Raw genomic sequence first — 19,422 nt, 5'->3', positions numbered from 1 at the left:
AAAAGTATTGCTTAATTTCTGTCCACGTGAAAGGACGTGGACGTTTCATTGTGCAAGTTCTCAGGCCTGTTGTACATGTTTCCTTACTATGCTTTCGTAGGCTTTACTGACTGTTTAAGTAACAGGTTGAGGTTATCTGCCGTGGTTGGTTGTTAGTTCTCTCATTCGTCAGGTTCATTTGAGTGGATAAGCTTAGAGGTGGGTGGGCCGTAACGTAGGTCTCGTATCACACAAAGGGTTGCTTACAGTCGAAAAAGAGGTTTTAGTCAGAGTAACCACAGTTCCTCTTGCGGTGTGTTGCTATGGTAAGACTTCCCTTTGAAACAGGAAGTGACAGAGCTGTAAGAAAGAGGGCTGGCAGACAGCGTAGCTGTAGAGGGGAACAGTTTGGAGCGACGTCCTTTGTGTGGGCACGGTCGTCCCTACCCTGATGTGGCCATGTCCAAGAAAATGAACACTCTGGCAGTGCCAGCGGGTCAGATGGTAAGTCTGGTTCAGACCTACTGATGGTTTTTCTCCAGCTCAGAGATGCAGCTTCGCTGATTGGCTTGGTTTGATGGGTGTGTGGTAGTGTGCATATGTTAAGAGCTGTTTTATTGTAGGTTCGCGATCACGTGTTTAGTTTTACATCAAAATAACTATTCCAGTAGGTTTGACGCATGAAAATTTGTCCTGAAGGTGAATTCTGGTTTGCGGTTTTAAGTTGAGCATTGCAACCGTGAGAAATTCGGATTGTGGCACAGGGAGATAAGTTAGCGGTTTGCTTTGAGAAGTCTCAAATGTGTTGCTGTTGCAGGTGTTTTCTGCTAGTTGGCTTGTTTAACTAGTCTTGGACCGTTTTTCCATCCACTATCAGTCAGAGAACACTTTGCATTTGCAAAGTGGTCTTTGTATGTTTGATTTGTGGCCAAAGTTGTCCCAGGAAGATCAGCTGAAACTGACAAAGCAGCTTTTGAGAAGTCTAGGAATGTCTACAAAAGCAGTCATAATGGATCTAGCGAGCACCAAGGTCATGGGACCAATAGACCACGTTGCTTGAATGCAGTGTAAATTATTAGGACAGGTGTCTGCCGAATGTATAGAAGTAAAGGTAATACAAAAAATTCCATTTTTTTTTTTTAGGTAAACGGAATAGTTCACCCAAATATTAAAATATGCTGATTAATGTACTCCTCTTCAAGCCTTTTGAGATGTGGCTGAGTTTGTTTCCTAATGGAAACAGATTTGGGGAAATGTAGCATTGCGTCATTTGCTCACCAGTGGATTCTCTGCAGTGAATGGGTGCCGTCAGAAGTACAAACAGCTGTTAAAAACATTGCAATAATCTTCAAGCAATCCACACAACTCCAGTCTATCAGTTAATGTGTTAAAAAGCAAAAAGCTGTATGTTTGTAAGAAACAAACCCATAATTAAGGCATTTAAAAAAATTTTAACCAGTCCGTAATCTACAATAACTCTTCCTCCAGTGAAAATTTAGCCTTTTCTGAAGTTTAATTTCTGAGTGAACTATTCCTTTAAGTCTGTAGTGTAATAATTAGCTTTATAGAAAATTATGCTCAATTAGGTAACCGTATATGAATAAATATGCATATGTATGCAGAAGTCAAAAGTTTTTGAACAGTAACATTTAATTTTTTTTTTTTATTTAATTAATTATTATTATTTTTTTTTAAATAAGGCTCTTCTGCTTACTAAGCCTGCATTTATTTGTTCCAGAGTACAGCAAAACACAGTGAAATTTTGAAATATTTTTACATCTTAAAATAACTGTTTTCTATTTTAATATATTTTAAGATGTAATTTATTCCTGTGATTTCAAAGCTGAAATTTTTAGCAGCATTACCCCAGTCACATGGTCCTTCAGAAATCATTCTAATGATCTGATTTGTTGCTTAAAAAACATTTATTATGATGTTGAAAACAGCTGAGTAGCTTTTATTTTTGGTTTCTTTGATGAATAAAAAGTTCAAAAGAACAGCGTTTATTTGAAATAGATTTTTATTACATTATAAATGTCTTTGTCATCACTTTAAAGCAGCCTTGCTAAATAAAAGGATTAAGTTCTATAATTTATTTCCAAAAAAAATACTGACTCATGGTATGGTATGGTGCTTAGCCTATATAAAAAGCTGTGGTGTGTCTTTATTTAGATGGCTTGCCTAATTGTGTGTTTAAGAAGAAAAGCAAATGCATGATGAGCCACTGAGGAAATAAGCGGTTCGCAATCAGGTTTTCACATTGTTTCCATGGCAATGAGACTTTCAATCACACAGTTGTGTTTTTGCCCAGTAGGTCAGCTGAAAGCACAACCTCACTAATGTGACATGTCTTCTAATGAACTTTTAACGTAGAGCACACCCATTTCCTGTGTGAGTGTACAGCTCAGAAAAAAAAGCAGCATGCAGCTGTTAAAATGTGATTTCCTGTGATGCATTAATTCATGACTATGATACTGAAGGCCTCCATTGATTTCATGGTACACTGATTGTGTTTGTTTGCTCTTGCAGACCCAGGCAGTTTCTGATGGGGGTAAGTGTTATCTCTTTACACTAAAACGTACTGTTCTCATAAATCTTGTGATCTGTTTACAAGTGGGTCACCCAGTGCATCATGTCAATCACAAAAACCACTTTTTTGTGAGTGTCTTAGTCATCTCTAACTGTCATTTTTATACAGAGTTGAACTTTAAGTTAACCAGTCGTGGCAGCAGCTCCAGCTTATCAGAGAGCTTGAGCAGGTCAGGGGGTCCTCAAAGTCCTGATGGTCCAGCCAGTCGGGTGGTGACGTGGGCGGTGTGTTTCGAACGCCTGCTTGAAGACCATGTCGGTGTGCGATACTTTACCGTAAGTTTTGATGCTCTGACTGCCTTTACTCTGTAAAGCTTACTCTAAGCTTTTGGATATGCATTTTTCTAAAACCTCTAATTGCTGAAAAACCTAGCTTTTTAGCAAGCAGAAGTTCTGTAAAAGGACTGAAGCAACGGTTTACTTGACTGTTTAGAAAAATCATGCTTAAATGTGAGTATCAAATATCAGGCTTTTGAGGAACGTTTATTTGTTCATCTCTGTCATCATCGTGTTGCATTATGCATTTAAATGTCATCTTACTAAGCCATATATCAGTGATACAATATAATGTGACAACTAATATTCATCATTTGTTAGAGATGGGGGTTAAACAAACCTCTTGTTTGTGCAAATTATATAAATTGTATTACTTTTCAAAATATATGGCTTTTGATATAAAAGCAGTTGGTGAGAATTTCAGGTTATTAAAACTAGTTTTATGTGTCAGCATGTAGCAAGTTAATTCACAAATGTTATTGGGCATGATAAACGGGAAGCATTCATTCGTAAAAAACACATTTGCAACTAGAGCCTCTGTGAATTACATGTGTGAATCTTTTGTTTGTTTTTTTGTTTTCCTTTCTCTTTCGTTCTGACTGCAAACCCATATCACAGGAGTTTCTGAAATCAGAGGTCAGTGCTGAGAATATCCTGTTTTACCAAGCCTGTGAAAAGTTCAAGAAAATCCCACCTTCTAGACTGGAAGAGGTTTGTGATTTTGTTGAATTTTTTTTTTTTTTTAATTAATTAATTAATTAATTAATTAATTTAATTTTATTTGTTATTCTTTATTTATTTTTTTGTAGGTGCGTTGACTTAAAATGAGTAAGAAATTTGTATATATTATTATTTTTTTAAACAGTGCAGTAACTGGATTTTTTTTCCTGTTATATATTGATGTTTAATATGTGAATATGAAAAAAATACGATGGGATTGTAAATTTATAAAAGTAAATTTTTTATACTTTTATTTTATTTAAGTGATTTATGGTACACTACTAATACGGCAGAACAGTCTTCTTGAAACGTTCTGGATTTTAAGGGATAGTTCACCCAAAAATGACAATTCTGTCATTAAGTTCTCACCCTCATGTCGTTCCGAACCTGTAAGACCTTCGTTTGTCTTCAGAACACAAATTAAGATATTTTTGATGAAATCCGAGAGCATTCTGACCCTCCATAGACAGCAACGCAACTGACACGTTCAAGATCCAGAAAGGTAGTAAGGACATTGTTAAAATAGTCCATGTGACATTAGTGGTTCCACTGTGATATGAAGCTACGAGAATACTTCTTGTGCACAAAGAAAACATAAATGACTTTATTTAACACTTTCTTCTTTTCTGTTTCAGTCAAAGCATGTTCACAAGAGTGACACAACACATGCAAAGAAATTGAGTAAAGTCATTTTTGTTTTCTTTGCACATAGTATTCACTCCATCTACATTGTAAGCAACTGATGCAATGCACTAAAACTAGTAAGTTGCGCAACATCACTTGCTTGTAGCATAAAACAGGATCTTGCTCCTCATTTAATAGTTTGAATCTGAGCTAAGCATTTCTTTTTGCTTTCTTGATAGCCACAACATCATTATATCCCCTGGACATGCCATTTTTACACACTGATTTGAGTTTGAGTATTTGTCTCTGTATGTTCTGAATCTTGTCCCTCATCAGCTGAAGAAAGAGGCGCGTTCCATCTACGACAATTTTCTTTCTGAAAGCTCTCTGCATGCGGTTAATATCGACGATACGGCCCAGATGGAAGAGAGCGCCTTGGAGACGCCTACACCCGACATGTTCGATAAAGCACAGGCACAGGTACGTGCTGTGGGTGGTATGACAAAAATCAACATGCCAATACTGTCACATAAAATTACTCATCATGGTGTGTATCATGAAATATAAATACGATGGGATTGTAAATTTAGAAACCATGTTTTCTTGCATAATATGATACATATACTTCTCACTTTTTTTTTCTCCTTCATTTTGAAAATTAAGAGTTAAACCAAAAAAAATCTGTTTATTCATAACATGACTAAAAGTTTGGCATTGCAACTGCTTTACTTGAGTTCTGACTATAAATACTCAAAGTCTCATGTGGTTTTTTTCTTTCCCCTGCTGTAGATCTTCAAGCTAATGAAAATGGACAGCTATACGAGGTTTGTCCGCTCTCCACTGTACCAGAACTGCATGCTGTCTTGTGTGGAGGGTCGTCCTCTTCCCAACATTGGAACCCCGGAGCCCAAAAGCAGAATGGCCAAAAAGAGTGCAACGCCACCTAGTAACAGAAAGGTAATACATTTAAAATCCATTCAAGGCAAGGAGTTACTTAAGAAATTTCCTGAAATTTGGGAGTGGGAGTGGTATGATTTTTGTGTCATTTTTCAAGTCATTTCTCTGACACAAACCATAGCCCCAACCCTTGTCATATCGATTCAGAGTGTTGACTAGTGGTGAAAAATTTGCAGCTTATTCTGACAAAAAGCTGGCAGGAAGTCAACATGTACCTGTGTACAACAAGGTCACGGTTATACGGCAGTGCCGTCTGTCCACGACTTCTTTTTTGAAAGAAGTCTCTTTGGTTCACCAAGACTGCATTTTATTTTATTTTATTTATTATTCTTATTCTTCTTCTTATTTTTTTTTTAAATGCAGTAAAAACAGTAATATTGTGAAATATTTTTACAATTTAAAATAACTGTTTTCTATGTAAATATTTTGTAAAATTATAATTTATTTCGGTGTTGCAAAGCTTAATTTTTAGCGTCATTACTCCAGCCTACAGTGTGTCACGATCCTTCAGAAATCATTCTAATGTGCTGATTTGCTGCTCAAGAAGGATTTATCATCAATGTTGAAATCAGTTGTGGTACTTAACATTTTTGTGGAACAGTTATACATTTTTGATTGGTATAGGACTGTTTTACACATCCTGCCAGTAAAATTACAGTGATTTAACAACATAAATCACACAAATTTATAGTGCTTAATGTTATTACATTGGTTGGAAATATTCAATTAAAATGCTTATCAGGAGTGAGCTATAATGAAAACTAGTTTACGTGGCGTTAATCACATTTGCATCTATATGCCGGTAAATCTGCACTGAACAGAGCCTAAACCACAAACTTCAGCTATAAAATGCTGAATTTGTCTACATTCAGTCTGTACAGATTAGAAAGTGTTACTGCTGATATTGAATCGGGGCAGAAGGTTTTTTTTTTTTGTTGTTTTTTCCCCCGAACAGTGAGCGGGTAGTTTTGCTCCATGGGTCGTTGCTTCATAATGTCTATATTGCAAAATATCTGTAGCGCTCTTTTAGTATATCTTTTGTTGAGTTTAGTGTGCAGTAAAAATACTCATACTCTATTCTATAAATTGCTTGCATGTGCCATTTAAAATGGGCCCTGAATTGAATCTGCATTGCGTACAGTGCAGGTGTGAGCTGTTAAAATTGGCGAGAAAGTATTGACACTTCACCGTGGGTATATGCTGTGAGTTATTAAACTATGAACCACCGTGAAAAAGTCCTTATGTGTATATAACTCTGTGTTTTGGAACAGAGTGTTGAGTTGAAAGTGCCCTCATCTGACAGCAAGACCAACAGGAAGAAGAGGTTAGAGAAGAGAGGCTCATGGGGAGGTACCATCTGACTCAGCGCTTCTCTATCTGTGTGCAGTATCTTTGTGGACACGTCTGCAGTGCATGCCACCGTCTCAAAAAGAGTTGCTCTTATGAACATGCATGTTTCATGCATGTCAGTGACTAATGGTTAAGTTTTCTTTTAAAGGTCATGAAATGCTCATGAAATGCTTTTTTTTTTTTTTTTTTTTTTTTTTTTTTTTTTTTTTATATTATTTTGTTTTCTGAAGTTCATTCAGGAAGTGTTTCATCATAAACCGTCATGATGTGCAGCTGATTTTAGCCTCTGATTTGAACTCTGTTTGGAGGAGTGTGTCTGCTGTGAGACTTCAGTGGAAACACCCACTGCTGTGATTGGCTAACATCTTTGCATATGAAATATGAAACTTTCTCTAAAACCTTTACTGCATTTTTTTTTTTTTTTTTTTTTTTTTTTTTTTTTTTAATGCATTTTGAGTCTCCATTTCATGACTCCTTTAAAGAAGTCCACTTCCTAAACAAAGATTCACACAGAATGTACTCACCCCCTTGTCATCCAAGATGTTCTTGTCTTTCAGTCTTCAGTCGTAAAGAAATTGTTTTTTGAGGAAAACATTTCAGCATTTTTCTCCATATAATGGACTGATATGGTGCCCTGATTTTGAACTTCCAAAATGCAGTTTAAATGCAGCTTCAAACGAATTAAATTATGTTATGTAATCATGTTACATTAGATAAGACCCTTCTTCCTCGGCTGGGATCATTTACAATCGCAGATGGGATCATTTGAAGCCGCATTTAAACTATATTTTGGAAGTTCAAACTCGGGGCACCATATCAGTCCATTATATGAAGAAAAATCCTGAAATGTTTTCCTCAAAAAACATAATTTCTTTACGACTGAAGTAAGAAAGACATGAACATCTTGGATGACAAGGGGGTGAGTACATTATATGTGAATCTTTGTTCTGAAAGTGGGCTTCTCCTTTAATGTCTTTTCTGTTTGCATGGTTTTCTTTTCTGTGTGTTTAGCCATTCATTGCAATTACGCTAACAGCATTTATGTTTCTCAGCTGACCAGTCGTATCAGCATGTGTTGGTGTCTCGTAAAGAGTCTCAGATCTCAGTGAAGTCTAACAGCAGTCTGGAATTAGTCTCTGGATTCGGGCGAGCTGAGGTAACTAAACCAAATATTCGTGCATGAACAAGATTTTGCTTTTCATAAGAGGAATGCAAGTGTGTGCAAGACTGCAAAAATAAAGTGACGTATGCAGTATTAAAATATGTATTGCTTTAAAATATAAGGTCTAGTCCTCTTTTAAATAGCCAATAGCCATTACAGTCTAACAAAAACATGATTTACTACTTGCTTTTGTTAGCTGCACTTGTGGAAAAAAGGTATGCCTTAGCATACAAAAGGTATTTAGTATGGAAATAATATACTTAAAGGGATAGTTCACCCAAAAATGAAAATTCTCTTAATTACTCGCCCTCATAAGACCTTTGTTTATCTTCTGAACACAAATTATAATATTTTATAATCTGAGAGCTCTCTGAGCCTGCATAGGAAGCAACACACATTCAAGGCCCAGAAAGGTAGTGAAGAGGTTGTTAAAATAGCCCATCTATCATTTTAATATTAAATTAGTGCTTAAATAGTGGCTAAAAATTGGCTAAATTGTTGACATCTGATCTGTTCTGAAAGTTTTTTTTTTTTTTTTTTTTTTCTCCCCAACTGCAGGTAGCGTAATAGCTAAAAGTGGAGTAATTTTGTTTTTGGGGGCAAAAACTTGTGTATGCCCCTTCAAACGAGATAATAGACATGAACCAAAGACTCAAAACTATAGTTTGAAATCATTTAAGCAGTTGCAGGAAAATGTGAGATGGAAAAATTTAAATGTTAAGTTTTGTTCCTCACTGAAGTCTCTTTCTCTGTCAGAACGGACGCTGTAATGTGGCCATCTCTGATCCAGAGGCCTTGAGTTGCGGTTCTCCTACAGCAGATAAGTACTGCTGCGTCTACCTGCCGGACGGGACCGCCAGCCTTGCCCCTGCCAAACCCGGCCTGAGCCTCAGAGACATGCTGAGTAGTCTGTGTGAGAAAAGAGGCTTTCCTCTGAAGGATGTCATCATCTACCTGCACGGCAAAGATAAGGTCAGTTGGGGAACCTACGTGAGGGCAACCTATCTGCCTTCACACTCTCATATAACCAGTGACTTCAGCATTATGACTCTACAAGTTCCTTAACAACGGCAAGCATTGTCAAGTCACGTTTACAGATTATACAGATTGTTATAAAGCAGCTTCACGGTAATAAGGAAATAACAGTATTAATGTTGCAAAGTGTTTCAATTATGAAGCAACTACAATTTCAGCTTTAAAGCAACTGTGAAAAGGTGTCATTATTTAGCTCAAGTCAGTTCAGTGGTGATTTAGCTGAGTTCAATTATAGTGCAAAGCATTTTCACATACTTTATTATATTGGTAACACTTTACAATAAGGTGCATTAGTTAACACTGGTTAACTATATTAGTTAACATGAACTAGGAATGAACAATACTTCTATAGCATTCATTATCTTAGTTCATTTCAGCATTTACTAATGCATTATTAAAATCACAAGTTGTTTAACATTCGTTAATGCATTGTGAACTAACATGAATAAACAATGAACTGTATTTTTATTTACTAACCTTAACAAAGATTAATAAATAGTGTAATAAATGTATTGTTCATGTTAGTTAATACATGAGCTAATCTTAACAAATGACCTTATTGTAAAGTTTTACCATTATATCTAATATGTATTTTTTTAATGTTTTTTGTTAAGTAGCAAAGACTGTTTAAAGGAGAAGTCCACTTCCAGAACAATTTACAAATAATTTACTCACCCCCTTGTCATCCAAGATGTTCATGTCTTCAGTCATAAAGAAATTATGGTTTTTGAGAAAAACATTTCATGATTTTTCTCCATATAATGGACTTCATTGGTGCCCGATTTTGAACTTCCAAAATGTAGTTTAAATGCAGCTTCAAATGACTCTAAACGATCCCAGCCGAAGAAGAAGGGTCTTATCTAGTGAAATGATCAGGCCTTTTTTTTTTTTTTTTTTTTTGAAAAATAAAAAATTGTATACTTAAGCACAAAAGCTTGTGTAGCACAGGCTCTGAGATGCGCGTCCACGATGCTACGAATTAGTGATGGGTCGTTCTTGAACGATTTGTTCATTTTGAACGAATCTTTGATGTGACTCGGGAAGAACGAGTCATCTCAGTGAGTGATTCGTTCAGTCGCGCATGCGCAACATCCTATTAGGTTCTGTACTGGAATTAGTTCACCTGTTTCGAGCCTTCAGGTTTTTCGAGTCGTTCGTTCATCTTATGGGGCTGTCATGTGATGGAAAAAATGACTCAAACCCGAAAACTTGTCAGATAAGAGGTGAGGTGAGCTAATCATAGACTAAAGACCCAGGTAAACAATGAATTAATTTTTTCTGTTTCTTATAGCATTATAGTTTTGTCTTGTTTGTAGTGTGATCAACGTTTGTGTAAGGGAAGCAACCTGTAACGTTTTAATCATATTTTGCTAAAATGAACGAAATGACTTGAAGATTTGTTCCTTTTGCTGAACGAAACTCAAAGGTCTGAGTCAGTAAAATGATCCGAACTTCCCATCTCTAGTACGAATCACGTGTAAGTTCATCATCTGTGTACTGATTATGGCAAAAAACTCCATCTTATTTTCTCCTACAGCTTGAGAGGAGGACATTGTTGGACCTTTTTGTTTGTAAACAGCGTTTACAAACTTACTTGCACTTTCTTAGTCTTTGCGCGTTCGCTGTGTGAACACTGGCTCTGTAGTTCCACCTACGTTCCACATGACCCTTCGTAGCTTCGTGAACGTGCATCCCAAAGCCTGTGCTACACAAGCTTTTGTGCTTAAAAAGTATAAAAAACATTATTTTCCAAAAAAATGACAGATTGTTTTGCTAGATAAGACACTTCTTCCTCGGCTGGGATCGTTTAGAGTATTTTGAAGCTGCATTTAAACTACATTTTGGAAGTTCAAAATTGGGGCACCAATGAAGTCCATTATATGGAGGAAAAATGCTGAAAAGCTTTCCTTTAAAAAACATAATTTCTTCATGACTGAAGACAAAGACATGAACATCTTGGATGACAAGGGGGCGAGTACATTATTTGTAAATTGTTCTGGAAGTGGACTTCTCCTTTAAAACTTTAGTATGTAAATGAGCCCTGCTGTGACTTGTTAACTGCTTTACATGTGAAATGAGTTTAGGGTCATTGATGTAATATAACTGTTTTATTATTATTTCTAATTAGTTTTTATGTTTATATTTTCTGTTCTTGATTTTAATTGATTTGATTTTTTTTTTTTTTTTTTTTTTTTTTTCCCTTATTTTTGTTTTTTAATATATCTATGTAATTTATTTTGGTTTTAGTTATTAATTAGCCAAGATAAGTTTTATATTAACTTTTTATAATATGTAATGTATATATTTTATTTCAGTTAAACTTTATTTTATTTGAACTGTTTTATGGTTTTGGTTGTAGTTAACTATAATAGCATGATTTTTAATAATTTAATAATTTTTATTTTTCTTTTCTTTTGTTTTTGTTTTTTCTTTTCTTTTCCTTTTCTTTTTCTTTTCTTTTTCTTTTCTTTTCTTTTATGTAAATGGCCACAGCTAAAACACTCTTAAAATGTTTTCTCACATAAAGGTACGGCTCTTTTTGGCTGATTTGGAGAATTAACAGTAATCAATGTTATATTATATTACAGTTATCTCAGCAGCCTCTTTCTCTGGATCAGGACAGCGTTGTGTTTGGAGATCAGCAGCTCACTCTGGAGCTCAAAATTACATTCACGTGAGTCACACATACTGTACGCACACAGATAGTTTAAAATAAACCTTAAATTAATAAAATATTAACTGATTAGCCTTTTAAGGATACACCAACATGTTATCTAGGCAATTAAATTGGCTAATAATTAGCTGTTTTGATGATGATAGCATCAGCTAATAACAATACCCTATTGACAGTTTCTGTAGTCGTTGTTATTTCTACTAACTTTTTTTTATGGTTCTAGTTTGTTTATGGAAGTCTGTTTCCGCCACTGAATTAAAAAAAAAAAAAAAAAAAAAAAGATATTGCAACTTTTTATCTTGCAATTCTGTTTATCAGAATTAATATCCAAAAATGTTGTTTATTTACACAGTAACAAGATCGGCAGTTTAAAACATTGTAAGCACAAAACACAAGACACTTTTCTTTTCAATATTAATAAGACTTTATTGGATAAATCTAAGACATGTAAACTAATCAAACACATAGACGCACGCATTCACGCGTTTACCCAAGTTGCAGAAAGAGGGAAAGTGAGGAAAGAATGAGTTTAGAAGAGAGAAAATATGTTCATAGTTCATAGCAATATATGCAATTGCTTAGACCTGAACAACCATCAATGATCTAATTAACCGTCTCACTGAGGGGGTTTGTTTTAACTGGTGTTGGCTGAACATGCAGAGTTGTGGGCTGGTTGTTAAGTTCTAGGTGGGCACAGACGTCTGGGACATGTTTTACAGCGGAACTTTACTCAGAACACGAAACTCTCAATGTAAAGAAAATAAACTAAAGTAAAAGAAAGAGAGAAATAAGTTGACGAGACTAGATGGCGTGTCTCCTCAGTTTTAGATGAGCGGCTGGCATTCAAGCCAGAGCCCGCTGAAAGAGCGCTCAAAGAACTTGAAGGTGAAAAGGCACAAAATGCGCATGTCTAAGAGCCTAATGCAAAAAGCAATAGCTAAAAGCATGGCTAAGTGCAGAATAGGCAAAAAGCTAAGTTTTATGGTGTCATAAAATTTGGACACATCCCGAATGGTGTCTTGAGCAATTAAACATGGACTTGGGGCGTTATGTTATGTATATGTAAAGGCAGTCTCTGGGCCGTTCTGTGAACGTGAGGATGTGTTCTACTTGTGATGGTCATGCTCTGCATCTGTTTGACCATTAATCTTGGTTAATTGCCCCAAATTTGACAACACACTTCAGGCTGGCTGGCACTAGGATCTGATTTATGATCATCTATGTTGTCTTGGGCCTCTTTGTGGAATTTGGCTCCTTGTGTTTCAATAAGGTTCTGATCGAATCCTAAACCAATTCGCTCTGAAACGCTACAATAAACTCAGAGTTGCGAGTAATGAAGTCATATAAACTCACTTGCGTGAAGTAAATTCTTAATTTTTTTCTCACAAATGCAAGTTATCTCTCACAAGGGGGAAAAATGACTGATATGTTTCTCACAATTCTGACTTAACTCCCAATTACGTGTTTTAAAGTCAGAATGACTTAATTTCTTAGAACTGCGAGTTTATATCTCAGTTCTGAGAAAAAAGTCAGAATTTCAATTCAGTTTGTATCACGCAATTCTAAGAAAAGTTTTGTCACAATTACCTATTTTTCATTCAGTGGAGGAAAAAGTTTTCCATATTTTGTTACCTGTAATAGCCCTGCTGCTCAAATATGTTAACAGGTTTGTTTATGTGCAGGCTGGAAATTGTGTTTTTAGGAAGAACGATAGGGATCATTGCAAAATCGAGCAAGAGTTTGGGCGATGCGCTTTCCACTCTCCTACAGAAACATCAGCTGCGACCTCAGGATGTGCAGGCTACTCTGGTATGTAAACATTTTATCCCACGTCAAAAACTGTTGTGAGAGTTTTGTGAACATAATGAGTATATGATAAAGTGAAACTTTTTCTCATTCCAGAGTGGCTCAAATGATCCCCTAAAGATGAACACAAATGTGTTTCGTCTATCCGGCAAAACGGTGCGTTTGGACAAAGCTAAAGGTGCGTTATCAGCTGTCGGTTTAAATTGATGAATTGTTTTGCAGAGAAATTCAAAATTAGGCACAATTTATAGCGATTTTTAAAACAAAAGCCTTTTATGTATTTAATAATTATACTTGAATAGAAATAAAAGTAATTAATTAAATTAAAATGAATAAAAAAAGTAATTATTATTTATTAAAAAATATTTTTTTATTCTATTTAAGTAATTATATAATTGTATTTTATTTTATGTATATTTGTGTAAGTGCTTTACCAAACAAAAGTTTAAACCCAGTAAATTTCAGAAGATCTGCTCAAATGCTTCAAATTATTTTGACAAAAATAAATTGTGCCTAATTTTGATTTTTTTTCTACAGAAGTAGTTGATGTAAAAAAAAAAAAAATAAAATAAAAAAATAAATGGATGAGTTGAACCTGATAGTGAAGAAAAAACAAACTGTAAACTGTTAAACGCATAAACTTAAGCTATATTTTAGCTATACTGTTGACGTTTCAAACTCAAGCTATGAACTCTATTATATTTATTTTCTTTTCTACATCATCTAGTATCTTCCTGTAGGATTTACGTCAATGTCTCTGAGTTTAGTTATGCAAACGGCTCGTGAGATTCTTTCTTTCTGTCTCTCTCGTGTCAGTTTGAGTTAGGCTTATTGTACTTTCCCGTCACAGTATTTTTGCCTGGCACAAATGAACCCTCTACCTCAGGGGTCATCGCAGGCTTTAAAGCAGCGTTTTAAAGCTCATTTTCTCACTGTAGCTCTTCAGATGGAGCGGAGAGGGCTGGAGGGACCACCGCATTACACCAGACCTTAAAAATAGGATTATGGGGGAGGTGTTAACTGACATGAGATCCAGCTTCTCTCTTTCCAGTGATCTCATTTCCTCACTCATCAGACTGATTAATAGTGTGTATCTGTGTGTTTTAGCTGGTTCTGAGACTCAAGCCTCTTCTCCAACATCCAAAACAAATCCCAGACCCAGAAAACATCAGGACATGGATGGTAATGCAGACGTCTGACATTGTGGTGTATATTAACATGCTAGTTATGCAACCTTCACTCCGCCGAAGGTGCTTGGGCACCTTTTATATCTCCTCTCCTTCTTCTGCTGATGCTCATGAGTCTATAGCAGCCCTTAGAACTGCTTGTAGGAAACTTCTGAAATTTGGCACACAGATAGGTCTGTTAACCATACCAAATTTGGAGTCTCTAACTCAAACTCTCTAGCGCCACCAATAGGACAAATTGGCACTCATATTTCAGCTAATAACTTTTAAAACCATGAGATCTAGAAGCAAAATTATTTTTTCTTCTGATTTCTTGGTTCATGGCGAATGTCCCTCAAAATTAAAATTTTTGGCAATTTTGAATTTTTGAGAAATCTACTTTTTTCAAATTTGTCCTAGACGGTTTGTATGATTTTCACCAAAATTGGCTCAGATCATCTTCAGACAATGCTGGCAAAAGGTTTGTAAAATCTTTTCTGATATACCAAACTGTATTTGTAAAGCGTGTTAAAGAATTTGACGAAATTTGCACAAAAATGGACATGAGGCTGTGTCTTCGCAACGCTTTAGCAGATTCAGACCAAATGCATACCAAGCATGACCAGAGGGAACATGAGTAGTTTCTGCACAGCATCACCTACTGGTCAAAAGTTATAAAAAATATTTTTTTTGTTTATATTTTCTGAACAGTTTTACCACAAATCATAAGTGATCTCATTAGATTCGGAGTAGCATACTGAATTAAACGATACCAAATTTTTCATGTCAGCCATTTTGAGCATGGATTATGATTCTTATAGAATCGCTTGTGAGAAAGTTATGAAATTTGGCACACGGATAGAGGACAGTCTCATCATTATCCACAGCAGATTTGGAATCTTTAACGGAAACTCTGTAGCGGCACCAACCGGCCAAATTTCCGTTCATGTTTCTGCTAATATCTTTTGAAATGTAAGGTCTAGAAGCAATTTTTTTTTCTTCTGATTCCTTGGCTCATACCAAGTTAAATAAATACTTTTATGCAATTTTGCGAGAAATCTACTTTTTCAAACTCGTCCTAGACGGTTTGTCTGATTTTCACCAAAATCGGCTTAGATCATTTTCAAACAATACTGGCAAAAAGTTATCAAAAGCCTTTTGATATAGCAAACGGTTTTCGTAAGCCATTAACGAATTTGACCAAATTTGCCCAAAAATGGACATGAGGCTATATCTTTGCAACAGTTTAACAGATTAAGACCAAACTTGGTGCGTGTTATACCAAGCATGACCTTAGGGCACACAAGTAGTTTTGGCACAGTGCCACCTACTGGTCAAAAGAAATAAAAATTACTTTTTTGTTTATATTTTCTGAACAGTTTTACCTCAAATCATGAGTGATCTTGTTAGAGTAGCATACCAACTCAATTGATGCCAAATTTTTCCAAATGTCAGCCATTTTGAGCATGGACCATTTAGAACAGACTCCTTTTCATGTAGAGTTTAGCTCCAACCTTGATCAAACTCACCTCCCTGTAACTTTCTAGTGATCCTAAAGACCTTGATTAACTTGTTCAGGTGTGTTTGATTAGGGTTGGAGCTGAAATCTGCAGGAAAATTAATCTTGCAGACCAGAGTTGAGAACCTCTGATTTAGAATTTTGCAGTAAAATGCTGTATTTTTCTCAGATCAACTTCAGAGCAAAAGTTATCAAAAGCTTTAAAAAAAAAACCTCTTTTCGTTACAGCACACTAACGAATTCGACTAACTTCATGCAAAAAAAGGTCATGAGGCTGTATCTCTGCAATGCTTTAGCGGATTCTGACCAAACTTGGTATGGGTTATACCAAGCATGACATGAGGGCACATTAGTAACTTTGGCATAGCACCATCTACTGGTCAAAAGATGTATATATATATAAAAAAAAAAAAATTTGTTCATATTTTCCTTAAAAGTTTGACCAAAATTCATAAGTAATCTCAGAGTTGGAGTAGCATACCGAATCAAACAATACCAAATTTTACCAAATGTCAGCCATTTTGATTGTGGACCATTTTGAATTTTGCGACTTTTTCAAACACTGTAATGTATTATGAATCTTATAGAAACGCTAGCGAGAAATGTATGAAATTTGGCACCCAGATAGAGAACGGTCTCATCATTAACCACAGAAAATTTGGAGTCTCTAATGCAAACTCTCTAGTGCCACCAACAGGCCAAATTTGCACTCATGTTTCTGCTAATACCTTGAACTGCAAGGTCTGGAATCAAAGTTTTTCCTTCTGATTCCTTCGCTCATACTGAGTTAAATGCATACAAAACTTCTATTTCTATAGTCACTACTTGTATTTCTATAGTCACTATTTCTGGCAATTTTGAATTTTTCAAAATATGTACTTTTTCGAACTTGTCCTAGACAGTTTGTCCAATTTTCACCAAAATTGGCTCAGATCATCTTCAGAGTATTCTGGAAAAAGTTATAAAAAGCTTTTTTTTTTTTTTTTGAAAAAAACAAACAAACAAAAAAACAAACAGTTAATACATTAAAGCGCACTAACGAATTTGAAATTCATGAATAAAAGATCATGAGGCTGTATCTCTGCAATGCTGTAGCAGATTCTGACCAAACTTGGTACGTGTTATACCAAGCTTGACCTGAGAGCACATAAGTAGTTTTGGCACAGCACCAACTACAGGTCAAAAGATATAAAAAAATGGTCATTTGTTTATATTTTCAACAGTTTGACCAAAAATCATAAGAGTGATCTTGTTAGAGTTGGAGTAGCATGCTGAATCAAAACTAAATTTTACCAAATGGCAGCCATATTGGGCGCGGACCATTTCAATTTTGTTGTAAAATGCTGTGCATTTTAAACACTTTAATGTATTATGAATATTATAGAATCGCTTGTGAGAAATTTATGAAAGTGATCTCATTAGAGTAGCTTACTGAATCAAACAATACCAAATTTGACCAAATGTGAGCAATATTGCATACTAGTCAGTGTACTACAAAGTATGCTATTTATTTGACGTCCAATCTGCTGGGCTGTTTTCTCTCAGGTCTTGTTGAGCTGTTGAACCGTGCTCAGTGCAGTCGTGTGGATGACCAGCGTGGTTTACTCACCAAAGAACAGCTGGAATTACCACAGTTCCTGCAGCTGCCAGCAGGGAACGAAGAGCAGACTTCCTTCGACCAGACACAGGATGAGGACTGCGCCCTTTGACCTGAGAACTATTCAAGCACTATTCAAGCAACTTAAGACTCAAATCAGTTAGCTGTATGGAGGAGAGAAACTCTTATAAGGTTACGGCAAGTGTGTGTATGTATGTATGTATGTATGTATGTATGTATGAGCGAGTGAGTTGAGATTTCTTAACCTGAGAGTGATTGAGCCAGGTGTATATTTTGTATATTACAGACACTGCCATGAAGAGCTCTTAAAAATGCCGCCCATCAAATAATGCAGAATTATGAGAAGTTGCTTTAAAAAAAAAAAACGATCAAACTACATTTGCCGGTTAAAACTAATGTATTTATTTTCATATCAGATTGTGTTGTGCAATATCAAGTGTGCTCTTATTTATTAGAACATATTTGGTATAGGAACACATTAGTATGACTTTATATTGAGAGTTTTTTGTTCACAGTGAATTTTAGTGTCTGATTAAAAGAAGGTTTTGTGTGAGCTGGCGTGGGAAATTGCACTGTGTGGCTTGTGGAGTTTTATGCACTTTGTTTCGTGTGGTGACAATCTGATATGAAATAAGGCGAGCGAGGTCGTATTTAGTTTTTAAAGGAGTAATTTATTTCTAATTTCAGAATTAAATGTCATTTCCACTCCATGTTGTTCTAAAACTGTATGACTTTTTCTTTTCTTTCTTTCTTTCTTTCTTTCTTTTTTTTTTTCTTTCAGATCATTTAGTTAAAATGTTTTTGTTATGTGGTTAGTGCTGCTCTTTTCTTTAATATTAAAGCATATATTGGACAAATTTATGCATTTAAAACTTATTAAATTATTTTTTTCTAACCTCTGGAATTCTAAGAAAAGGTTTAGAATTGTGAGATATGAACCTGGAATTTTGACTCTCTCAATTCAGAGTTGTGATACATACTTTATAATTTAGACTGGCAATTCTGTCTTTTTATCTCACAACTGCAGAAAAAAATAAATAAATAAAGGTAATTGTGACTTAATCTTACAATTCAGGATCTCTTTCTTGCTATTGCTATTTTACATCTCTCTGACTTGCAAGTTTATGTCTTTTGAGAAAAGTCTAAATTGTGAGAGTCTAGTTACCTGCAAGAGTAAACAGGCTTCCATGCTATATTCCAAGTCATCTATAGTCATGCTTTCATGGTATGAGCAAAGAGCAGTGTGAACCTTCAAAATGTCTCCTTTCCTCCTACCAATGAAAGTTATACAGGTTTAGAACAGCGTGAGGGTAAGTAAATGATCATTAAATTGCATTTAAATGCAGCTCTACTGTGAAATTGAATCAGGTACTTGCATCGTAACTACTACTAACTTTTACTCTTTTCACGACACTTTACTTTTTTTTTTTTTTTTTTTTTTTTTTTTTTTTTTTTTCCCCTCCCCCTTTCTCTCTAGCGTGTGTAGAACGTGTCACTTCCTTTTTGATATGCTTGTCTCAGAAACAAAACAAATTGACAAAAGCATGTGACAACTTAAACTAAAATAAAATGAAAAAACTAGTGCTGTCAAACATTCGCGATTAAACATCCAAAATAAGTTTGTTTGCATAATGTGTAATTTGTATATATAAATAAACACACATTTTTCTGAAATACATGTGTCTGTGTGTATTTATATATACGAAAATATACACCGCACACACATTACATAAATGCAGACTTTTTGGTTTGGTTTTATTTCGGATGCGAATAAACATTTGGCTGTCCTGTTGAAAACTAAAAATAAATGTAAGCAAATTAAATATACATGTTAATAATGTTACACCTTGGCGTTTCTGCAAATGTAAATTGTTTTACCAAAATAAGAGGGATCACAAAATGTTTTTTTTTTTTTTTTTCTTTAAATTGTAGCACTGACCTGAATAA

The 19,422-nt window shown here is 35.2% G+C and overlaps 1 protein-coding gene across 1 annotated transcript; it reads left to right on the top strand.

The window, feature by feature from the left end:
* The first annotated feature begins 280 nt into the window (after nt 1–280).
* On the top strand, nt 281–18,537 carry rgs14a (regulator of G protein signaling 14a). Its single transcript, XM_051127893.1, is given in 15 exon segments — nt 281–422; nt 424–483; nt 2,509–2,530; nt 2,678–2,844; nt 3,463–3,555; nt 4,525–4,668; nt 4,978–5,145; nt 6,417–6,495; nt 7,548–7,651; nt 8,414–8,629; nt 11,281–11,366; nt 13,049–13,175; nt 13,269–13,350; nt 14,280–14,354; nt 17,403–18,537. Coding segments are annotated over 15 exon segments (1,707 nt in total). The 5' UTR covers nt 281–302; the 3' UTR covers nt 17,567–18,537.
* The last annotated feature ends 885 nt before the right edge of the window (nt 18,538–19,422 follow it).

Source organism: Labeo rohita, chromosome 14 (assembly GCF_022985175.1).
Source record: "Labeo rohita strain BAU-BD-2019 chromosome 14, IGBB_LRoh.1.0, whole genome shotgun sequence".
NCBI lineage: Eukaryota > Metazoa > Chordata > Actinopteri > Cypriniformes > Cyprinidae > Labeo > Labeo rohita.
The sequence above is the reverse complement of the archived record's forward strand: the minus strand, read 5'-3'. Positions and strand labels throughout refer to the sequence as shown.